Source organism: Drosophila suzukii, chromosome X, assembly GCF_043229965.1.
Source record: "Drosophila suzukii chromosome X, CBGP_Dsuzu_IsoJpt1.0, whole genome shotgun sequence".
Lineage (NCBI taxonomy): Eukaryota > Metazoa > Arthropoda > Insecta > Diptera > Drosophilidae > Drosophila > Drosophila suzukii.
In genome coordinates this window covers 14,789,038-14,812,197 of record NC_092084.1, presented here as the reverse complement: position 1 = coordinate 14,812,197, position 23,160 = coordinate 14,789,038, and the positions used below count along the sequence as shown (strand labels likewise).

The following is a 23,160-nucleotide window of genomic DNA, read 5'->3' as shown; positions in this document are numbered from 1 at the left end:
AATGTTGCCCTAAAGTTTAAAGTGAACATTAAATGTGTCTGGGAATCATTCGCACAGAACGATTCTGGTAAGGTTATCGATGTTTCGACAGTTTATGAAGCGCCATCTACTCTGCGCTCTTTTCAAAAATTATACATATTTTTTAAACGGATAAATTAATGATTGCTTTCACATTTTTTAACCTTAAAAACGCAAGGCCAAATTGCTACACAATTTTGTTTTAATTTGAATACGAATCAAGGCGCAGTGGCTTGCCACTCTCACGTCGAGAATTTAATTACTGCCAAAGAATTTGTAACACCTTGTATCATAGTGGCAGTGTTGCGACCAACAACCAGATGATTTAAAATGAAAAAAAAAAAACTAAAAACTAAAAGTTCTGGTATTTCGTATGATATATGGCATTGAACTCTCATTGTATATAGTTTTCAGTTTATGTGTTCATTAATAATTATTTTTTTATTATTAATAATTATTTGAGGTATTTTTATTTCATGTCATGTCCTTATTTTTCATCTTCCCTTTAATATGTAGTCGTTAATTCGCATTAAAATTGTTTACGTTTTACCAATTTTTTATCACCCTTGTTTTATTCATATTTATGTACCGTCCATGTTTATATAATAATTTTGTACTGTTTTGTGTTAGAGGGAAGTCATTCAAAACCGAAGTATTGGTGTATTCATTCAGCTTAAAAAAATTAAAAAAAAAAAAAATATTGGACAGAGCTCATACAAGGGGAAAAAAAAATTAGTTGAATACAAATATATTTTTCAAAAGTTATGCAAGTTTCATACAAACAGAAAAAAATTTTGGTACATAGAAATTTTGTTGACTGGCAGAAACACGAAAATGTGAGTTTAAAAAAAAAGGGCAACATGCTAATTTTGTTGAATGTTGTCCATAAACCATTCGAATAGGTATTTTGTAAGTTGCAATTAATGTGATGTAAGCATTGTTTAGCACCAGTTTTTAACTGAAATGCAAAAAAAAAGTTTTTAAATGAATTTCAAATAAATTCGATTTTGAATGACTTAAAAAAATTATCCCCAATTCTTAGTAATACATTTCGTTTCGAGATCAGGGTTCACCTACCACTAGCGTTTTGTGGTACGTGTAGTGTAAACGATGTAAAAAAAAACATAACAAACTAAAATAGCAGCAGCGGATGGAACGCACGCATTGGGATCCGCTGCATAGTCAACATTCTGTACATGGAATGTTTTTTTGTAGAGTATAGGATTGCTAACCCTACTTGCGATGGGCCCTGTAGCTAGGCAGACGGTTGCGAGTTCTGTTCGCCACGCAAGACAGATCCATGTTGCGAGTCGGATTTGAGCTGGCCATGGTCCTGCGGCGCAAGTTTCTGCCTGGTGGCGATTGGCCATTGGAGCGACTGGCGGCTGCCTCCGGAGTGATGGAGCGCAAGCAGCCGTTCATGCTAGGCTCCGGCGTGTTGGTGCCGAAGTTGCGCCTACGTGTTGGCATAGCAGGTGGGGAAGGAGACACGGCGCGCTTCTTCGGCTTGCGCTTGTTCCTCTTTTCGGCATCAGTATCGGATTCATCGTCAGAATCAAGCATTCTGGCGGGCATTGTGCGACGGGAGCGCAAAGAACGCCTGCCAGTGTTAGATGAGGAGCTGCTTGGATCGGTGTTCTCCTGGTTCTGGGCCCGCAGTCTAAGGCTGCTGCGACGTGGTGCAGTTCGGGCCGATCCGCCTGCTGCAGTGGAACGGGTCATCCTGCGGTTAACTAATATCTGCGCAGCCGCAGCAGATGTAGAGGGCTGATCATCGGACGAAGACTCGATAACATCAGCGATCGTCTGCTGACGTTCCTGCATTTCAGCCGCACGCTGGAACACTTCGTCGTCGTCCTCGGTGTCATTACCATTATTAAGATCCCAGCCGGAGGTATACAGCTTGGGCTGGACATTATCACGCTCATTGGTCAAGACAATTGTGTGCTCAGTTCTGGGGAGTGTTTGGTTAGCAGCCTCCTGGGCGAATGACTCGAAAGTGTCGCTTTCGTCGGAGTTCATCGACTCGTTGTCATCGTCAGCCGGGGACGGCGGAACGGGCGAGACGACCGCGCAAACATGGCAGACGTAAGTATCAAATGCTTGGCCGATGCACAAGCCGTGTGCCGGATTGGAGCCGCAAATATTGCAATACAGCAGCAGGATGGAGTTGTCTGTGCGGCCGGCCAGCGCCATGCATTCTTCGGCAACGCAGACCATGTCGCGACGGAAATGTTCCGCGAAGGCATTGGGCTCAGTCTCCCAAGTGGCGTCCCTGGCGAAAAGTTGAAATATTAGTGTGGGGGGAACCATATATACATATATTCATTCCGGACTTACTGGCTAGACATTGCGATGCCCATGAGGGTCACGTCGTGGAACTCCTCTGTATTGTTGCATAGTGGACACTTGAAGAAGTACCCGGAAGTGTTGGCGTACATCTGTAGGCATTTGCGGTGGTACCAGCCGTTCCGGCAGCATGGCGAATAAAGCATGTTCACCACATTGAAGCGTTCGCCCTCCTCGACCAGCAGCTCCGTGCAGATGACACAGATGGTGTCCGAGCTAGCCGGGCGACGGCGATGGGTGATAACATGGCGGTGGCAGTACGACTTGTATGTCCCACGAAACTGGTTCTGGGCGAGATTGTCGATGCCGCACTTCGTGTGGAAGGTTCGACGGCAGCCGGACTTGCAGCAACCGATATTGGCGCCCGGGCGGTGGCAGTAAACACAAAGAAGAGGGAAGCAACGCCTGGCCTCGGCGCGGATGTCTTCCATCAGGAAGCGCAAGATGCCGACACGGTTGTTACCGCGCTGGACGAGATTGGAGCTCAGGTACTGCAAGAGGGGGAGCGGAGGGGAAGCGAGAGACAGGGCGAAAGGGGTTTCAGACGGTTTTGCCCGGCATGGCCTTTAAAATTAATGGCACTTACCAGACAGTTGTGGTGCACCATAATATTTCCTTCCTCGATGGTGCGGCCGAAGGACAATGGATCCTCCGTTTCGCTGCTGCGACACAGCACACACATCTTTGCCATGATTGCCTTTTAGTTTGCTCACCTTTTATTGTTGAATTGTATTCACAAAGTAAGAACTAAATTCTCCGAATTGCTGACAAAAAAGGCCGAGCCGAGAGTTGTCGCGCGCTAAATGCCAATGAATCGGAGATCAACCCTGCTGTCACTAGTACTTCGATTGTCACCAGTGTGACCAGGCCGCACCGCACCAACCCCGCCACAATTTGAATTATGTTTTTTATCGATATTTTATATTGTTATGCTAAGTATTTTGCGGTTCTTGTATAGCTTTGCAAAATATTTAGTTTAAGTTTATAGTGTAATTTTGGGTTTTTTTAAACCCAGAATGGGTTCGACTTAAATGCCTGGCTTGGCTTTAGTTTAGCTGTCCTTAATAATAATAATACATATCGGTAATACTATAAATATAACAATCAATGACCGCGATCCGCAAAACAACATGAAAGTTTAGTAAAAAAGGAGCGCACAAATAGTACCCTGCCTTTTCTTAATTCATGGTCATCGATAATAGTTAACAGAATTAATCTTAAGCCCAATGACGTAAATTCTTTACAACTATTCCCGCCTTTTTAATTTTTATTCTCAATTTCTGTGCACAATGCTAAAGTTGCGGTGGCAATAGATATCGTTTTTCAAATGAACTTTTAATAAAAAACGATGAGTAAAATATCGATAATAATTAACTGAATTATTATTAAAAAACCATCGATTAAGAAACATTTTTTATAATTGTTCGGACCATTTTGACTTTTATGTATCCACGATTGCTGTGCGCAATGCTGCATTTGCGGCATCGTTTTTAAAACTTTTTATAATAAGCGATAAGTAAAATATCGATGAGAATTAACATAATTATTTGGAATAGGCTTTTTGATTTTTATGTATCCACGATTGCTGTGCGCAATGCAATACTTGCAATGGCAATAGATATCGCTTTTCAAACTATTAATAAAAACCATTTGCTTATAAACTGACTGTCAACAAATTGAGAATGCAGCTTTGAATTTTTGAAGTTGTAAATTCTAGTTAGCGTTATAGTTAGAACCAACTTGATCACTGATTACTGCTGAGCGCGGCCAATTTGAATGCCCCAACCAGATGGCATCACTACCACTTATCGATAAACAAACAAAACTAATTTCGGTACCGCAACAAGTTTATTTGATTTGAAATAAGTTTAATTGCACAAAAATGTGGCTCTCCCGAATGAATACGCTGATGAAGCTGGCACCCAAGTCCACCGGTAGGTGCCTATGACCCCGATAAGCAGAAATCCCGCCTGGCGGGTACAAGATCTGGGTTCGGTTCAAAGTCCGAAAGTGCCGGTGAACTGAACCTTTGCCTTTATGTGAACTCAATTCTAATTCATTTCCACTAGCCATCCGAACCATCCAGATGCAGACCCAGAGGAACCTCTCTGCCCACGCCCACCCGGAATCCGGACCCACTGGCCACTTCAAGACCCTGGCCATCAGTTCGCCCAAACCGTTCGTCTTCCATGTGGAGCTCCATCGTCCCAGCAAGTTTAATGCCATCAACCGGCAGATGTGGCTGTGGGTTTATTAGTAGCTCTAGCTCAGATCCCAGTCCCGGAACACTGGCTAACCTCCATTCCGTTTGCAGGGAGATCAAGGAGTGCATCGACGGACTGGCCATCAATCCAGATTGCCGAGCTATAGTTGTGTCCGCCGCTGGGAAGCACTTCACCGCCGGCATCGATCTCAACGACATGATGAGCCTGGGCCAGACGCTGGCCGAGACCGACGACTATGCCCGCAAGGGCGTCATCTTAGAGCGAATGATCAAGCTGTACCAGGACTCGATGAGCAGCCTGGAGCAGTGCCCCAAGCCGGTGATCACGGCCGTGCACAAGGCGTGCATTGGTGCCGGCGTGGACCTGATCACCGCCTCCGACATCCGCTACTGCACCGAGGACGCCTTCTTCCAGGTCAAGGAGGTGGACATCGGTATGGCCGCCGATGTGGGCACTTTGCAGCGTCTGCCCAAGGCGGTGGGCAGCCAGTCTCTTGCCCGGGAGCTCTGCTTCACCGGCCGTAAGTTCGAGGCGGCCGAGGCCCATTCCTCCGGTCTGGTGAGTCGCGTCTTTCCGGACAAGGAGTCTCTGCTGAGCGGAGCCTTGGCTCTGGCCGAGGTCATTGCCAGCAAGAGCCCCATTGCGGTGCAGACAACCAAGGAAAATCTTACCTACTCGCTGGAGCACACCAACCAGCAGGGATTGGATCACATTGTAGGCATACAAATGTCTCAAGAGAAAACCACAGCTAACTAAATTTTGCCCTTTTCAGCGCCTGCTCAACAAGCTCAATCTGCAGTCGGAGGACTTTGCACAGGCAGTGGCCGCCCAGTTAACCAAGGATGAGAAGCCCGTTTTCGCCAAGCTGTGATCTGTGATTAAAACCCAACGGCAGCGGGATCGAATTTACAATGTATTTGCCTTGTATGCATTCATAAATACACCAGCTGCCTTTACTTTAAGACTAGGACTACTGGCGTGCGAAATTATTGGGAAGATGATTGAAGGACGCACCGACTTATGACTAGGAATTTAAAGCTCCGAGGGATCACAACAAAGCGGAAGCGCCGGAATCCGAATCCCTCTGCTGCTGTTGGCACAGTTCCTGCAGAGCGCGTGGATCCTTGACGCAGGCGTCCGTGAGGACCTCCACCTGGCCGTGTTCGTTAATCAGCAGGTCGTCCTCGATGCGGATGCCAATGCCTCGGAACTCGGGCGGCACGTCGCCGCAATCCTGACCGATATAGATGCCTGGCTCCACGGTGAAGACCATGCCGGGCACGATGCGTGTGTTGCGCGGCACATGTGGCGTGTCGTGGACGTCCATGCCCAGGTAGTGGGAGACGTGGTGCGGACAGAAGCGGTATCCCTGGCCGGCCAGCTCCTTGTAGTCGGTCACAGACTTGCTCACCAGGCCGATCTCCTGGAGGTACTTGCCCAGCTTGAAACAGGTGGTCTCAAACAGTTGGTCGAGTGTCTCGCCGCCCGGCTTCATCACGGTGCCAATGATCTCGGCCTGCAGCTGGTGCAGCATCTCGTACAGTGTGCGCTGCGGCTCTGTGAACTGCCCGCCAGCCGGCCACGTGCGTGTGATGTCGCTGGTGTAGCCGCCGTACTCGCAGCCGGCGTCCATCAGTACCATATCCTGGGGCCCTAGCAATTGGCTATTGCTCACGTAGTGGATCACTGTGGCATTCTTTCCGGCGGCCACCACGGGCGGATAGGCCAGGTGGCTGGCGTTGCGCATGCGGCACTTGTAGTCAATGGCCGCGAACAGGTGATGCTCCGATTGTCCAGGCCGCGTTTCGGCCATCACCTCGTTGAAGGAGCGAGAGGCTATGTCGCAGGTGCGTCGCATCAGCTGCATCTCCGCGCGGGATTTGAGCAGTCGCATGGCTTCCAGGAAAGTGTAGGCGGGCAACAACGGACGCTGCTCCACGCCACTCAGGCGCAGCATGTCCTCCGCCAACGATGGCAGATCGGAGGTCTTCTTGTCGAACCAAATGTGTGGCTTCAGGGCGGCAGCTCTCTTGGCCAGCACTGACTCTAGCATGAACAGCGGATGGGCCTCCGTGACGCCGAAGAGCGGCACGGCCAACTCGGGCCCGGTGCGCGGACCATCCCAGAGCTCGGCATGCGGATCCTTGGGGCGCATGAACAGTTCGGACTGTACGTTTTGAGCCTCGTCGATGGTCAGCAGGAGCACGGCGTCTGGCTCCAGGCAACCGGTGAGGTAGTAGAAGTCTGAATTCTGCCGGAACACATAGGGGATCTTGCCGCTCATGTACTTCTTGGAGGCGGCGCCCAGGACGAACTAAGAAGGATTTGGTGTTAATGTTTAAACATATGTATGTTTTCTAAAGCGGATCTCACCATGTGGCAGGGACTCGAGTGGCCGTTGAACTCGCCGCCGAAGCTGCGCGCATAGGCGCGGATGTTCTGCATCAGCTGCAAGCGCCGCTCCTTAATCTCGCCAAGCTCCACGCCGGGAACCAGTTCATCCGGCTGGATGAGGTGCGGATGTGAGACGCTGGTGGGCTGGCCCAGGTTGCCCTTCTGCTGGCGCAGGATCTGGGCCACGCCGCGCACCTCGGCCGCGTTCACCGAGGCGCTGGAGGTGCGACTTCCGGAGGAGCTCGTCGTGGTTTGGTTCCTGCGGGGCCACAGGCATGTGGAGATGGCGGCGCTGCGGCGGGCGGTTGGTGCCATCAGGCGGTCCAGGCGCCTCAGGGCATTCATCGTGCTTCCGGTTCCTTTACTTGCCTTGCCTTGCCGCTTAGAATCTACAAATTTCCCACATAAGAAATCCGAACGGACAAAAACAATAACAACAAGGAACGGAATAAAAACAAAACCGAAAATGGGTTGCCAGACAGTTGGGTAACAAGTGTACCGCCGATTGACAGGTGACGCTATCGATAGCTGTTGCGCGCTTGAATTTTAAAACAAAACATTTTTCTTTTTCAACAACATTATCAGAAATTTGTGGTCTATTTTCTTGCTTCAACTGGTCAATAGAATAGGTTTATGATTAATGATTTTTAATTTTCAAATAATTTGCGATAATCGAAAATCTCCGATGGTACCGGCACTAAGCTTTTAAGGTCATCGATGCATAAAAACACTATAATGTTGTTATCGATAATAAAAAAGTGCAATATTCTTTAATGACTTTTTGAACAGGATTTACGCTTTGAATACAGAGTCTTTAAGAGTTTTTGGTAGATCCGGACAATGTCGAACGAGGTAGGTGGTGGTAGTTGCAATGCCCAATGGCCAAACACTCAACCCAATCCCCGCCAGCAGTGCTTTGTGCCCCGGCTGCCGGTGGACAGAGAGGCGATCCAGTTCCACGGCTGGGCCATCAGCTACGAGAAATCGCACATCCTGAAGAGCAGCTGCAAGCTGGGCACCACCGAGTGCTGCCCCAAGGAGGCAGCCGACCGCTGCGACCTCTGCCACTACCAGTACTCCCTGGAGCTGCCCCACCTGCCCGACATGGTGTTCCACAAGAACCACCTGGTGCTCAAGCACAAGGACGGCGCCGTCATCGAGTTCCGGCCCATGGAGGCGCTGGCCATGGTGTCCAACGGAAAGCAGCCGCTGGAGGTTGCCTGCGCCCAGGAGTGGCGGGAAACCCGGTGGGTACTCCCACATATCTATATAGATTCGTTTGGAAACACGGGTCTCCATTTTTTATAAGACTATTCCAAGAGATCTGATCAACTTCTTAGTTCCGTCTGCATCCAATACTTTGCCCGGAATGCCAAAAATAGCAAATCCCTAATTGGGGCATACGTATCTATAATTCTATCAAGTACAAACCCTGAGATAATGATAAATTTTTAGCTGTTCTTTTAAAATTACCTTTAGAAATTTTTGTTTTGTTATAAATGTTTTAAATCATTGAATCGTATATTCTATTCTTTTAAATTTCGTCACCAAATATTTGGGCGATATATATAACCCTATTAGTAATTCTAAATCCTTTCAAGCTTACCTTCAGAAATTTCTGGTAAACCCTTGTTTATCATTATGTCTCTTATATCTATAAACTTATTAAATCTTTAGACCTATTTTCTCCAAAATTTTGAATCGGTGCCAGTAATATTTTATGAATTAGAGCCTTTGGAAGTTCCCCAACTTACACTTGTCTTACACTTCTTTTTAGTGTTACTAAACGATTATTAATTATTCAGTTCCGAGCAGACAATGGAGGAGAAGTTCAAGCCCTTCGACTGGACATTCACAACCACCTACCAGGGCACCATGAACGATAAGGTGCGTTCGGAGAGCACGGATCAGACACTCAACAAGTTCAAGCTGATGCAGCGCGAGAACATCATATTTTACCATGATCTTACGCTCTTCGAGGACGAACTGCACGACCACGGCATTTCCGTGATGAGCGTGCGAATTGTAAGTACACAGTTGTCATCATAGAGAGATGCCTTTCTTAAGAAACTCCACTTTTCCTCCGACAGCGCGTGATGCCCTCTGGTTTCTTTATACTTCTGCGCCACTTCCTGCGTGTGGACGACGTGCTCATCCGGATGCACGACACGCGCTTTCACTACGAGATCGAGAACGACTTTATACTGAAGGAGTACATCCACAGGGAGGCGCCCTGCTCAGAGCTCCAGAACTCCGTTGCCTTTTGGACCAACCCAGATGAAATGCAGAACTTTTTGCCCGTTAAGAGCAAGCAGATGCACAAGCTGTTCTTTAAGTAGTCCACTGATGCCCAGCCCCAGGCCTTTGTCAAACTCCGTATTAGTTAGAACTGCTGCTATGTGCGTTTATTTAATGCCACCGGGTGTGCGCATGCGCAGACATTAAAAGCGATTTACCTAAAAGGCACACTACAAGTACGGCTATTAATACGGATAAAATATTGGGCGGACCAGCTGCCAACATCCCTAGGTTTAGGCGGTTCCAAGTAGGGCGGTTAGGGCCCGTTTGTAGTCGCCAGAGGTCTCCGCCTGAAAAAGAGATAAAAACGGGATGAAAGGAAATCCTTGATTCATGCCCTAATTACACTACAATTATGTTTATAAACATACGATTATAAATAGTTTTTAGTAAGCCAATAATGAAATTTAGAAAATTAACCGTGTCTAGAGGTTTTTGGAAAAATCTATCCTACGATAGTCTAGCAAATGTAGTGTAAGAAAAGCATTTGAGACCGAGGAGTAAACGAAATTGTGACTGCAACCGTTACACCAATGGCGTGGCCAATACTTACGTCCTAGGACAACACAAACACCGCAACAAATACCGAATTCGAGTAAAAAAAGGGGAAAGGGATGCATTAACCAGGTGCAAAGCACTCGCCTTTATTGCGAGATGCACTTACCTCCACGGCGCTGTGTAGCGTCCGGTTGTAGATCCGCTCGAACTCCTGCTTAATCGTCTCCAGGTCGATCTCCGAGCGACTGATGATGATGCGGATGAGGGTGGCGTCATCGGTGCCGGCTCCATTCATGGCCTTGTACAGACGGTTGGCGAAGAAGGCCGCCGGTGACTGGACGCACTCAACTAGAAGATTTTGAAATCGTTAAGGAAACATTAAAAAACTTATGGGTGTGTAACAAAAATAGGAATCCAATATTAGCTTCGAAAACTTAACCTCATTAAATTGACATTTAAAGCGCGAATTCTTCAGGAGTTTTCAATACGCAGTAAAGGGAGACTATAGTTAAAGTTTTTAAAGTGTATCCTTGCCTTTCGTGTTAAGATTTAGATTAGCAATGGAGGGGACAGTAACGCCATCAAAATGATATCTCTCTAGATAATAAAAAAATTAGATAACGATGTTTTAGGAGACTTGTTCATTCTGCGAAAACTCTCAATTTACTAAAAATGACTAATAATTCTGTTGGCAACCTAAGATCAGCTTTGACTCACCCATTTACAAATGAGTCAATTAGGGTGATCGATTACTGACCTATGGCCATCATGGCCTCGTGCAGCTCATCGGACATCTCATGCTTGATGGCCTGCTCGATGGTCTGTCCGGAGAGCTCCTTGTACTCCTCGAAGACGAGTCGCAGCTGCGGGAAGCTGGCATGCGACATGATCCGGTTGAAGACCTCCTCGTCCGTTCCCAGCTTGGCCTCGCCGGCGGAATACAGCTGGGCGGCCTGCTCCTTGGCCTCATCGGCATTGACGGGAGTTTTCAGACCGTCGCGGACTCCGGTCACGATTAACGTAAGCAGGCGGCGGAAGAATCCAGACGTTTCGCTGCACATCTGCTCCGCCAACGGGCGCTGGTAACGATCCTCATAGGCAGCCACAATCTCGGCCATCTCCTCGTTGCTCTTGGTGCACAGGATCTCCACGAGAGTTGCCTCCTCCGTTCCGATTCCCGCCATGGCGGCGTGCAGCTGCTTGCACAGATACTCCACCGGTGGCATCATCAGGCCCACGATCACGTCCTCGAACTTGCCGCCCAGCTCGTCCTTGAGGTCATCGATCAGGTCCCGCTCGAATTCCGCCTCGTAGATAGCCTTGATGGCCTGCCTCTGCTGGTTGCTCCTGCCGGCGAGGATCTCGATGATCTCTTGCTCATCGGTGCCGAATCCCTTCATCGCTGCCCGCAGCACCTGGGCGTCCTGCGAGGCGTCGAAGGGGCTAGCGTTCTTCACGGTGGGCACGGGCTACACGGTAAAAACAAAAAAAGGTATATATCATATGTACATGTAAAAACAAATAAGTGAAGGGTACTAAAATATATATATTCGATTAAAAATCATTTTTCATTAAGTTTCTAAATTTTCAGCACAGTTAGCCAAAAATGATTAAAAAAATTTTTGTAATGTCATATCTGATAGCCTTGGTACGGGTTCGAATACCACCGGTGCCCAATAAACTTTGTATGTATTCAGCCTTGTAAATACCATAATTTATTCTAGGCTAATTATAGTGTATACAATAATCCTGACCTGCAATTATAGTTTTTTATATGAGTCAATACATATCCCATAATTTTTTGGTCTTGATATCAATTAAAAAGTTGTAAGTTTTCACTTATCAAAAGAAAGTGCTGGTATTTGACCTTAAGTGTGTTGTGAAATTATCATATAGATCATCCATACCACATTTTCTTTCTGTGTAGCTTATGACGCATCGAGGTGGCAAATCAATAAGTGCAATGTTGCAATAGAATCAACATAGTTCACCAGCTATCCACTAACCTGGTAATCCATTGTGTAGCTGGAAGATTTTTTAGTAATTTACGGGTATTCTTCGGTGTTAAGATGGCCGATTCACGAAAATCAACGTTTCTCTTGGGGTTTATTTATCTATTCTTCTTGCGACGTCTTGTTGTCTCCGCCTGCTTTCGGTGAATAATTCCGAATGGGAGGTATGTACTACTGCACTGGGGTCTCTTGGCGGTGCTCTCTGCATTGTACTCACTACAGAGCACAAGTTTTACACGGAAAAATAACAACATCATCTTGCGAATAATTATCATATCGAACTTGGTCATTTAATTAACTTTTTTAACCCAGAAATAATGGAAAATAAAACTAGTATACAATTTTACTTTATGAGTAACTGGTACAAAAAGCTATTTTATATAATGAAAAAATATCGATCCATACTTTCCTTGCTAAAAATTACCCAAATAGCGTAAAATAATATAAAATATATGTAACTATATATTCGATTTGAATTTTTTTCTGTGTATAAGCTTTTGTGAGCGCGACTTTCGCGGGAGAGCTTTTAATTCCACTTCAAATGTGCCTGCACTTGAATTCCAAAGCAAATGAATCATTCGGCACATTCTTTGAATTAATTAATTAAAACCTGCTGACGAGATCGTGAAAATAACGTATGCCTGCCATACTTTTAGAAGAGATGTGTTCAAACATTTCGCTTCCAATGAAATACATGGCTTTCTAAATGCCCGAAAAATTGAATTTGATTTGACTACTTGCATTGAAAAGGGCGCGCTTTGCAATTTTAAAAGTTCGTAAAGCAATCTATATAGACACGGAAAAAAATAATATGTCAAAAATAGTAATATCTTAACATTTATATATTTCCTAGAATTTTCCGACCCTGTAAGCTATATTCCTCATCAGGATCAACAGGATCAAGACTTCGAAAGCTATGCAAAGTAGATAATAACTATGGAATTTTTGGTACCTCACTCGAAATTCTTACTTACTTCCAGAAATCTGCTAAATTTGTTTCATTAATCCGACCATGAAATTTAAAATATTCTTATGCTTTCTACACCGACTCCGATGAAACATTTGTATTTGGTGTTAAGACAAGATCTCGCAGAGAGTAATTCCATTCTATCTCCTTGTAAATAAGTGCCAATCAAAGACGTTATCACCTTGTTTGTGTATATAGATATTATGTTTATTTAATCTCGTTAAATAGGCTTCGCTCTAATACATTTACATTTGGGCTCCTTCGGTCGAGTGGATGTAGCTTCATCTTCAGTTTTCGTGCCCTCATTCCCGAGCCCCTTTCCTGTCCTACTTTCCTTGTCTCTGTCTTTCTTCTTCTCAGGTTTAAGCTTAATACGTTGTTGTATATAATATTTAGCATTTAATTTATTTATGTGTGTGCTCTCAGCCTGCCTGACAGTCGAATAAATGATCATTCTTCAATCTTTTTAGTTCCACAAGTTGAAATTAAAAATAAAAATCCCATTTGCAGATCCGTTCCCATTATCGAACGAATTTGGCCAGATCGGTATTGATATTGCTGATGCTGATCAAATAGGCTACGATTGAAAATGGGAACGGATCTGGGAAATAGCAATGGAATGAAACCAATATCTAATAACAAATGAATGAATATACCAATCAAACATGCGGGGAGACCAACTTCTAGTTCTTCTTCCACTGCTCTTCATATATATATATAATCTATATTCTGTCGAGTTTCATTAAATAAACCTTCTAATACAGTTACTGTGTTGGTTACCTAGAGAATGTTGCAGTTTCCCTCGATAGCTTGGGGATATATTCTGGAGGGGATGTGGTCAAGCGAATTCTGAGCATTTGGACTGCGGATGAGTTTTTAAGTTATGGGCTATACACAACTAAGGAGCAGTGGGATCACAAAAGATACAAAAAATACAAATTAAATTTCATTCAAGGACGCTCCTTCTCGGATTCCCTCAAGAATCGCAGAATTGGTATCAACTATTAACTACTACCAGTTAACAACTATTGTCCTAGACCTCGTCGCTCTGGTTCAGCTTGATCTCGTTAAGATGGGTGTTAAACCGCGACCATTCGTCGCGCGACGGTTGCGCCAGATTCTCGGCCACATCGTACACGTACAGCTTGCCGGCCTCGTCGCCGATGCAGACGTGCAGACCAGATGGGGTCCAGGAGACGCGATTCAGGGCCGGGGCACCCGCCACAACAATTGAGGCTGTCGGCACCTCCATTTCCTGGTTGAGGTTCCACAGGTCCAGGCGTCCGCTGCCGTCGACGGCGGCGAAGAGGGCGGGATGCACGGGCGACCAGGCGACGTCCATCACGTAATCCGAATTGTCCTCGAAGGAGTACAGCGGCTTTGTGTCCTGGAATATGGAATGTATATCATTAGTGTGTGTAACGTTTATAGCCTTAGAAAGCGTACAAGGCCCTGAAAGACAGAACCTAATTAAGACTAGTCGACTATTATACCCCTTATAGCATGCACATTTTATAACAGAGCCATTAGTTGGCTTTTCTTTAAGGAAAGTATGTATTACCTTGAGTGACCAGAGTTTAATGGTCCAATCAATCGAGGAGGTGAGGAATAGGTGGCCAAAGTCCGGCGACAGCTGGTTGTAGTGCGTGGATATTCCGGTGATGGGGCCCAGATGGCGTTCGTACACCTCGTTGACCCCGGAACGTAGGCCGTGGCGCGAGGCGGAGTAGACATAGCCATCCTCACTGCCCATCACCAGACTGTTGATCTCGTTGGCCGGGAAGGCCATCGATGTGATGGCAATGGCCTTCGATTGGCGCTGCTGCAGCTCGAGCGTGTCCTGCGGCTGCGACAGCATGTCCAGCGACCAGGAGCACAGCTTGCCGTCCGAGGATATGGAGATGACATTGTGCGCATTCTGGGTGCCCACCATCTGGAGGCAGTAGACGGGATGCGTGTGCGCCGCGGCGCTGAGTGGCGTACGCTGGATGGGCGTGCGCTTCTGGACGCGATTGTCCCACAGCACAATTTGGCCCGAATAGGTGCCGCCGAGGATCAGGTTGGGATTGAACTTGGCAAAGCAGGTGGACATCACCGCGCTCTGACAGTGGAAGACATCCTCGGGCGTGGTCTTCTTGAACTTGGTGTTCCACACCATCACCACGCCGTCCGGCTCATTGGGGCTCTCCTCGTTGTTGTGATAGGAGGCCACCACCAGCTCCGGGAAGTGGGTGGACCAGTCCATGCTGGTGATGCAACGATTCTTTGACCAGCGTTCGTCGTAAAAGACGCGGTTCAGCGAGAGACGGGCGTGGGATCGCTCGTCGTTCGCCTCCTCGCTGTCGCCGCCGCCAATGTAGTCCGTGTAGATGTCCACGTTCTCCGAGAGGGCCCGCTCGATGACGCGGCCGGCGCGCACCACGAACCGCTGGAAGTCCTCCGACAGGATGATCATCTGCTTCTGCTCCTCGGACAGCTCGTTGACTGAAAGAGTTGTGAGAAGGGGAAGTTTAATTTATGGAATCTACATTTTAGAAATGGTTAACAAGAAAGCTTTGTTTCTCAATCCCAAGTAGGCTTTGATCCCAAGTAGGCTTCGATATAACTAAAATGAAACTTCAAAGTCTTCCTTCTTGGCTATCCCAGAACATATTTCAGTATTCGATCCAGCTCGGTCGTGTGCGGACGTCTCAATTGAATCAATTTTTCTTCCAAAAAAAAAAAGTGTACTTTTTTTTCGAGTAAAAAAATATTATCAAAATGTCGTTCTACGATAAGGATATGGCGCGTCTTGTGATTGAATCGATGGGTGCAATGGGTGGTTCGGCATCCAAGGATGTCATTCTACAGATAATGAGCACGGCCACCGACACCGATATTGTCGAGTTATCCAGTGGGGTCAATACCGTAATCAACTTTTTGCTGGCAAAAGGAGTGTTGCGTGAGGAGAACGGAATGTATTCTGTGGCCGATAAGCCGGATCCGGAAAGTGAGTTATTTCGGACAGTTAATTGTGGTATCAATAAATCTAATGATTGATTTTAACTCTAGTTGTAAAGGATCTTATGGCAGAGGCATCCCAGGAGGAGTTTGATTCTAGCGATTAAGGATGGTGAAAAGAAGGTATGATCTTTTGATCACTTAAAACAAAATCTTTTTTCTTATAAACTGACCTCTTTCTTAGATAATGATTCTTTAATGACCCTTTAAATTTTTTGTGTTAACACAAGATCGACTTGATGCAAGTTGTAAACATTTTTGGACTCAGACTCTTGGTTAGGCATACCGAAACACCACCTTACATATCGTTAGTCTGGATGTCATGTTAATCAGTTAATAAAATAGTTTAAACAGCAAATCTATAGATTTCTTGGCGATATGATTACTCACCCTCCTTCTTCACCTCGGTCTCCTTCTTGATCTCCAGGGGCGTGATGGCCGGGGCAACGTCCTTGACGGTGGGCAGGCCGTGGGTGAGATAGCCCGGTGGCAGCTTGGAGGTGAATCCATTGTCCAGGTTCTGCAGCGAGCTCTCTTCGTCGTCTCCTTGGGCATCAAATGCAAGCACTGTTTAAGGTATAAAACTAACACAGCTAGAGGAACATGACAATCGACAGAACAGGAACAATTCTACTTTCGGCTCTTTTTTTATTGATTCGATTCGAGTTTGAGTATGATATTGATTTCTTTTTAAGTTGATTTCTTTTTTGATTCGTTTTCATTTTGCGTTCTTCTTCGTCTTCGTTTTGCTTGGCTAGGAACTGCAATTTTCTGAGACTTTTGGCTTTGTTCATTTTTCATTTTTCATGGGTTTCTTGGGGAGAGATTTACGGATTGGGTAGGATTATGTTATGATTGGTGGGGAGGGGGTTTTTTTATGAGGCTTAGAGTGTGAGAGGGACAGCAGGATAGAGAAGAGAGAGAGCAAGAGCGGGAGAGATGCAGGTGCAGCACATCGATTCTTCTCACTGGGTTCTTCCTCTTTGGAGTGTGGGTGTGTGCGTGCGTGCGTAAAATCGGGAAAGGGAGAGATGGAGAGAGAGAGAGAGAGGGGAGACGTGGCGGCAGGTGCATGGCTGTTAATAAACTGTTAAACACTGTTAAAGGCACTCACACAGGTGCATATATCAGACTGTAATTTGTTATCGATATATACATTGTTAGGGCATGGACAGGTGAGTATGCGAATGTGTGCGATTGCTGTGGTTTTCGGTTCTTTGGTTTTTTCGCTTTTTTCCACCTATTTAATATACAAAGCCAATTACTGAAATCAAAAAATTTACAATTTCCCTGCTTCGGTTTAGCTCTGTTTCTGCTTCGATTAACTGTATCAACGTTATCGCTATTGTACATCGTTTTTTTTTGCATTTTCTCCACCCATTTTATAATTGCTTGCACTTAAAATTATTTAGTTTTATGCTAGAAATATATTACACATATATTAAACAAGGTAAAGTTAACGGCCGATTGATCGCTTTCGTTTCTGTTACAGTGCTGTAATTTAAGAGGGTATCGGTTATCGGGATCGATAGCTTAGAGAGAGAGAGAGAGACAGGGTGTCGCTCGCTGCCAAGTTTGTGGGAGAATGAGTGAAATAAAGCAAGCCTAGCATCCTGTCGCTGCTGCTGTTTCTTTTCTTTTTGTTTATGAGAAAGGTTAGTGGTTAGGACAGAGTTATCTCGGGTTTTAGGATGAGTGATAGGAGTTAGCAACACGACACACAGAGGAGGGAAGGGGTGGGGCAGGAGCACTAGCAGTCATGCAAATGTAGGCTGTACACAAGCAGAGATGGAGCGAGAGAGAGGCAAGGCAGGGCACGGGTCCGTTACTTTTAGTGTTGTGAGCGCGAGTGTGTGTTTGCGTTTCAATTCACTTTTCAACACTGACACCTATAGTTTCGATTTTCAACGCGGTTTCTTTTCTTTTCTGTTCTGTGCTTTTGATCTGATTTCGTTTCGCTTGCAAAGTGAGAATTGGAACGTTCCTATTTTGCTTCATGTCGATTCCGTCACTGCTCAATATTTTGGTTCGGGCGGCTGGCCTGTACCTACCTGTGAATTCATCCTCCCACTCTAAACCCGGATTAAGATTGTATTCATCTTGAAGAAATATAAAGAAATAAATATATTGTACATACATTGCTGGTAGTTTGGTATTTTGTGACTTTTCAAATCAAAACGAAAAAAAATTATGAGTTTGGCTTTAGCATACCGCCCATTTAAATCGATAAATCAATCGATAGTCAATGTTTTAACAAAATGCATACGGTAAAAAAGTGAAAAATGTTGGTTTTTAGTGTGCTTAACTTTTGTTGCTTGGCGAAATTATCACACGAATACATATGTATAAATATGATTATATAGTGTATATGTATAAGTACTATTAGCACACAAGCCTGGCTTATATGATAGAACACAAAATGTAGCGGGGAGGAGAAAGAGATTATAATACAGCTTAGGATGGTCAACTAATATATCTGATAGTTAATCATACAAACGTTATAAAGATAAAGGCTCTCGAATTCGTGCTTACAGATGGAGTTTCTTTTATACGTGTGTGTGTGTTTGGGTTATGTTTGTTTCTTAGAGGTTATCATAGACTTAAAATAACAGTTGGAAAAATAAATCCAATATGTTATAGTTTCGTGATGCTAAAAAAACAAGAAAACTCAAAATAATAGCTTTCGAACAACTGTTGAATGGAAACCCTTAATACTTACATGGGATATACATAAACTAAAACTATAAATTCATAAAAAAAACTATAAAACTCAACTTAAAACGATTACGAAAACTACTTAAACGAATTAAAAACTTATAAATTGGGTGGAGAATACAAATTTGTTGTTGATTTTCATTTCGTTATAATCGCTTGACACACGAAGTCTATTTGATCTGATACAAACTGAATCTCTTACCATGTGGTTCTAGAGCTAATTGAAACAAATCAGATATAAATCATATAAAATGTATACAATGGTAAATATGTATAGAAAATCCCAAATGGGAAACAAATCAAATGACCGAATCGGAAACGAAGATCGAAGAAGCAACTACGAGAAGCTAGGACATAAAAATAGATAAATATACTATTGATAGGATATAGGATAATAACACGATATCAGGCATACTCTAGGCAAGTCAGAAGAATTCTTAAGAGGAGCATAGAGTGTGTTTTGTGGGAAAAGATAGATAGCAAACTACACAAATACATAATGCGAGTAAATAGAGAAAGGTTCAGATTTAAGGTAGATATATACGGTTACAGGTTATAGGTTATAGGCATACGATACGCTTTACGGGTGGTACACAGACCGCTACGGAGGCTGAAAAGTTCTAAGTACAAAATTACGCATACAACGGGGACTACTCACCATAATAATCCGTAGCATGAGCTGCAGTTTTTTTTGCGTGCGTGCCAAAAACAGATAAGGGGGAGAGAGAGAAAGTAAATAGACAAATTATTAAATGCGCTCGAACGGTGTAAACGCTAATGATCTATGGACACGGATACATATGGATATTGATGTGGATGAATGGGTGGCATAACTGATGGATGCTGGGCAGAGGAGAATGTGCCGGAAATGAGACTGCAGCGGAAATCAATCAAAATAAAACCAATGGGTGAGATGATTTGAGGGGACGAAGTGCTACCAACAACCTTTTACAGAAAACGGGACATGTCGATCAAAAAATTAATAAAAATAGGTAATTATTGATAAAGGCTTAGGGGAGAACATGACACATTGCTTTGAAATACACCTTAAAAAGTTTCAATGAATTATTAGACATTACAAAGATACAGGGTCGATATAAGGATACACATTTGTAACATTTTAGTTTAAAGAGTGTCAATTGTGGCTGTTGTGTGCTAAGCTTTGCTATAAATGGTACGTATAACAATCAGTTTTGAAATAATATGAATTGTACTTTTATATGAATCTTCAACATATATTAAGAATTTTATTTTTGAATATGATCCCGTTTTTAAATATTGGTATATTAAAACTAAAACTCAAAATAAACTATTACAAATCGATATACTTTTAGAAGAAGAATGGTCTAAAAGGCCTGAATTGGCAGCACTGGAGGTCAAAATAAAATAAAGATGGGGCAAAGCAGGGGAAAGCTTTTATTACATGATCGATGGCCCAGTGACTACTGTTCTGGGGGATCGTAACCAAATCGAGTTGAAGCAAAGCATAAGGAAGCTGTTCATAATTTGAGCAATCGATTAAATAATCCATCAAATTGTCTACGCTTATACGATATGCTGATATCCTTCTGCCTTCAGAATTTTACAGGAAATTTGGACTAAATCGTATGAGCGTTTCACATGGCTCTCTGCGTATACACATGTTCTCCGTTTCGTTTTTGTCAAACCAAAATTCGTGTGGTGGTGTGATTAGGTGTGGAGTTTGCTTAAAATTAAGATTAGTACCTTTACGTGGACGCCACCAGTCCTCCATATATCCTGACAGAGGCGAGGAGTGGCAAGAAAGAACTGTATTTGTTATTTTATTTCACTATGGATTATGGTTTTCTGTTTGTATCTTTGTTTTTTCTCTGCTGGGAGGGGACGGGTTAGATGGGGACGCTTGATGGGCGGGATAAGCGCGGAAACGGGGTCAACATGCAGCAATATGAACTAGCGCCAGGCAGAAGAGGACAGTTGGGTGTACAGATATGGACAGAAAGAGAGAGTTAGTTCCTCCGACGGACGGGACGGGAACGCAGGGAAGCCAAACACAGTTAACAACGAGACCAAGAAAAAGAACGGCAACGGTAGCGAAATATGGAGTCAAACTATGGATAGTGGTTACAGTAGAGAGCCCAGACCAGCTCCCCTTCCCCGGGGGCAATACGCACCATCGCCGTTTCCTCCGCCGGTACTGGTCGTCTGGGTCTGTTTCGTGTAGACCAGCGTCTCCTTTGGTGGAATGTTCGTAGCCTGGACATTGTAGACGCTCAGGTTTAGGGGCTGCTTCTTTCCGGCGCTGGGAATGTGCATTAAAAATCAGTGTTAGACGAATAATAAGATATAATAAGACCTTGCAGAGGCTGAGCTACTTAATTACTTATTTTTCCTCATTTACTTCGACTTAACATTTTGTTGGACTATAAAACGGTTTGAATTAAAGCACCCGAAGGAAAACTATCCAAAGGAAATTATGTTAGTTTGCATAGATACCAACCCAAAACAAGGCGGCTTATGAAAACCGATTGGCATTGAACAGCAGGAACTAGGACTGCTCTTAAGGATTTAAAATAAGAATCTATCATCTTTTTATACCCTAATGGTAGTGCAGTTTTTCCAAGTTCATGGGAAAGTGCGATTTCTTTGTGAAACACCCCTTAAACTTATTTTTATGATCACAATGTTCCTTGCACCTAATTAATACAAAACCGAAAGAGGCTAAGTAGGCTGAGTTCCTTCTAAAATCAAAAATAACTAGGATTGAACTAATGTGGAACTTCCTTCAAGGAAAAGACTGGGAAATGTCTCTTGCTGGTTCGATATACCTAAGCATTTAGTAACACTTAAACTCCTGGCTATGATGACAGCTTTCTCCGCAAGGTTTTACTGGGAACTGGACTTACCTCTGGCCATTCACGGTGGCTTGTAGACTGGCGTCGGGGGTTTGTGTGTTGGAGTTGTCCGAGGTCATTGAGTTGACGGAGGAGAGTGAGGAAAGGACCTCGGAGACGGGGGCCACACCCAGTGAGGACAGCATTTCGTCGAGATCTCTGGAAGAGGGGGGAATAGGTGATGGCATGGCGATGATGAGTCAACTATTGGTTAGAAGGAGATGGCAAAAACCCACTTGCGCTGATCCTTGTCGATGCCTCCACCGCCGCCAATGCGACCGGCCGCCTCCTCCATGTCCTTGATCTCCTTCTCGCGACGCCGGCGATCCTTCTCCTCGCGCAGTGCGGCCAACTTGGCCTTCTTGCGTTCCAGCTCAGCCTTGCGATCCATGTTTCCAGTGGTTTACCTTCTGGGATTCGGAGTTTGAGTGGGTGTTCGGTGTGGGGGGATCTCGATCTCTAGCGGGCCAAGTTCTCTGAAAGGTGGTGGTATGCATGATTAATGGTCGCCAATATTGGTAGCTCTGATGATGTCACCAACTGCTGGCCAGAAGTCAAGAAAGTGGGTGCGCTCATTGGTTTTTGTTTTGTTTATGGTTTGCAAGAAATACCACCCACATATGTTTTTTGGCATCCTCAATCGCACATTTCTCAAGTAACCCAGTAAATCGCAGTCACCACACTTTCTTTGCAAAAAAAATCAATAATCTAGTGATTGAGTGTGACGTCTTTTCTTCCTGCACTTGCATTCTTTTTCGCTATGAACATAACCCCTTTGATATTTCAATCAAATACTGGAAAACCCACCTCTTGACGTTCTAAATGCGTTGCTCGGCTGCTGTACAAGTACTTAAATCCGCATTTTTCAACCAGACGAGACAAGGTAAAAATGTTTTAATGTTTTGACTAACTATGCAGAGAAACTAGGGATGGAACTTGGCCAGCGACCCGTTACTTGTCACTGTTATAGTCACTGCATTTAGAAGAGCAAAGGGAATCGGATTAAAGAGACCCCTTAAGACAAAAATTAGTAATGAAAACTAGGATCCTTAGGGGTTGTCCTGAAATAGCAGGTATTTTACACGAAAAAAGGTATTCTTTGCTTATTGGCGATAGCAGGGAACAGCTGTCGTGACAGCGATGGTTTAACAGCTCTGAAGCAGCGATCTGGCAGCTCTTTTGCGCTTAACAGCTCGCTGTTAATAACAGTTTCAAAAACATGTTGGAAAGCAATAAGTTGACTTGATTCTATATTTCAAATATTCTTAGTATATACACAGATTTAGGTAAACAATAAGTATGCATTTGATGATACCTGGGATGTATTTGATATAGTTAAATATTTTTTTCAAAGCCGAAGGGGTGAGAAAACATTCCGTGCCATTAAAACGCAGTTACATTCCGATTACTTCGAACATTTCATGTCTATCGGTTAGAGCTGCAAAAACATCGATGGTAGCCCCATCGATAGTCTTGATAGTTTGCGGACTAAACCTCGATTCTATCGCGATAGTATCGCTCATATATAAGCATTAGGGGTATTCATGTAAAACCAATATAATAGGGGTATTTTTTAAAATAAATTATTATTTTCAATTATTGACAATTAAAAACGCAATAAGTTTAAATTCAAGTGAGATATTTTTAATACGTGTTTAATGTTTCGTTAAATGCATTTTAATTTCGTTTCATTATTAAAGTGCAGTTTAATTACGTTTCGTTATTCAAATGCATTTTAATTATGTTTCGTTAATTAAATGCATTTAATTACGTTTCATTATTAAAGTGCAGATTAATTACGTTTCGTTATT

At 44.2% G+C, this 23,160-nt stretch overlaps 7 protein-coding genes across 37 annotated transcripts; 3 read left to right on the top strand and 4 right to left on the bottom strand.

The window, feature by feature from the left end:
- Positions 1 to 562: 562 nt before the first annotated feature.
- Phf7 (PHD finger protein 7) lies at positions 563 to 3,181 on the bottom strand. Its single transcript, XM_017086555.4, has 3 exons — positions 2,954 to 3,181; positions 2,359 to 2,858; positions 563 to 2,293 (listed from the first exon to the last, which is right to left on the bottom strand). Exons 1-3 carry the CDS (start codon positions 3,056 to 3,058, stop codon positions 1,252 to 1,254), a joined length of 1,647 nt encoding a protein of 548 aa, XP_016942044.1. The 5' UTR covers positions 3,059 to 3,181; the 3' UTR covers positions 563 to 1,251.
- A 961-nt stretch (positions 3,182 to 4,142) lies between these two features.
- On the top strand, positions 4,143 to 5,562 carry LOC108019190 (delta(3,5)-Delta(2,4)-dienoyl-CoA isomerase, mitochondrial). Its single transcript, XM_017086963.4, has 4 exons — positions 4,143 to 4,301; positions 4,437 to 4,611; positions 4,682 to 5,306; positions 5,365 to 5,562. Exons 1-4 carry the CDS (start codon positions 4,250 to 4,252, stop codon positions 5,461 to 5,463), a joined length of 951 nt encoding a protein of 316 aa, XP_016942452.2. The 5' UTR covers positions 4,143 to 4,249; the 3' UTR covers positions 5,464 to 5,562.
- On the bottom strand, positions 5,493 to 7,446 carry LOC108019189 (xaa-Pro aminopeptidase 3). Its single transcript, XM_017086962.4, has 2 exons — positions 6,966 to 7,446; positions 5,493 to 6,906 (listed from the first exon to the last, which is right to left on the bottom strand). The coding sequence occupies exons 1-2, from the start codon at positions 7,329 to 7,331 to the stop codon at positions 5,641 to 5,643; spliced, it is 1,632 nt and encodes a 543-aa protein (XP_016942451.2). The 5' UTR covers positions 7,332 to 7,446; the 3' UTR covers positions 5,493 to 5,640.
- Positions 7,447 to 7,680: 234 nt separating this feature from the next.
- On the top strand, positions 7,681 to 9,460 carry LOC108019200 (TIP41-like protein). 2 transcript variants are annotated; one of them, XM_017086990.4, is made up of 4 exons: positions 7,681 to 7,838; positions 7,899 to 8,233; positions 8,792 to 9,011; positions 9,077 to 9,460. In XM_017086990.4, exons 1-4 carry the CDS (start codon positions 7,827 to 7,829, stop codon positions 9,323 to 9,325), a joined length of 816 nt encoding a protein of 271 aa, XP_016942479.1. In that variant the 5' UTR covers positions 7,681 to 7,826; the 3' UTR covers positions 9,326 to 9,460. The 2 variants fall into 2 exon arrangements, with proteins under 2 accessions (XP_016942479.1, XP_016942478.1); XM_017086989.4 differs by having other exon boundaries at positions 7,707 to 7,838; positions 7,896 to 8,233.
- AnxB10 (Annexin B10) lies at positions 9,366 to 11,952 on the bottom strand. Of its 2 annotated transcripts, none has more exons than XM_017086987.4 (4): positions 11,789 to 11,951; positions 10,540 to 11,251; positions 9,949 to 10,130; positions 9,366 to 9,574 (listed from the first exon to the last, which is right to left on the bottom strand). In XM_017086987.4, exons 1-4 carry the CDS (start codon positions 11,798 to 11,800, stop codon positions 9,518 to 9,520), a joined length of 963 nt encoding a protein of 320 aa, XP_016942476.1. In that variant the 5' UTR covers positions 11,801 to 11,951; the 3' UTR covers positions 9,366 to 9,517. The 2 variants fall into 2 exon arrangements, with proteins under 2 accessions (XP_016942476.1, XP_065724186.1); XM_065868114.2 differs by lacking the exon at positions 9,366 to 9,574 and adding an exon at positions 9,730 to 9,840 and having other exon boundaries at positions 11,789 to 11,952.
- Positions 11,953 to 12,943: 991 nt separating this feature from the next.
- On the bottom strand, positions 12,944 to 22,315 carry LOC108019102 (cytoplasmic dynein 1 intermediate chain). Of its 29 annotated transcripts, none has more exons than XM_036819929.3 (10): positions 22,157 to 22,315; positions 21,586 to 21,825; positions 21,362 to 21,508; positions 20,630 to 20,757; positions 20,202 to 20,264; positions 19,135 to 19,155; positions 17,813 to 17,860; positions 16,152 to 16,328; positions 14,323 to 15,245; positions 12,944 to 14,148 (listed from the first exon to the last, which is right to left on the bottom strand). In XM_036819929.3, the coding sequence occupies exons 2-10, from the start codon at positions 21,738 to 21,740 to the stop codon at positions 13,795 to 13,797; spliced, it is 2,016 nt and encodes a 671-aa protein (XP_036675824.1). In that variant the 5' UTR covers positions 21,741 to 21,825; positions 22,157 to 22,315; the 3' UTR covers positions 12,944 to 13,794. The 29 variants fall into 29 exon arrangements, with proteins under 29 accessions (XP_036675824.1, XP_016942288.1, XP_016942289.1 ...); XM_017086799.4 differs by having other exon boundaries at positions 16,152 to 16,307; XM_017086800.4 differs by having other exon boundaries at positions 16,152 to 16,304.
- LOC136117351 (uncharacterized) lies at positions 15,371 to 16,125 on the top strand. Its single transcript, XM_065868116.2, has 3 exons — positions 15,371 to 15,750; positions 15,813 to 15,884; positions 15,946 to 16,125. The coding sequence occupies exons 1-2, from the start codon at positions 15,522 to 15,524 to the stop codon at positions 15,866 to 15,868; spliced, it is 285 nt and encodes a 94-aa protein (XP_065724188.2). The 5' UTR covers positions 15,371 to 15,521; the 3' UTR covers positions 15,869 to 15,884; positions 15,946 to 16,125.
- Positions 22,316 to 23,160: the final 845 nt, after the last annotated feature.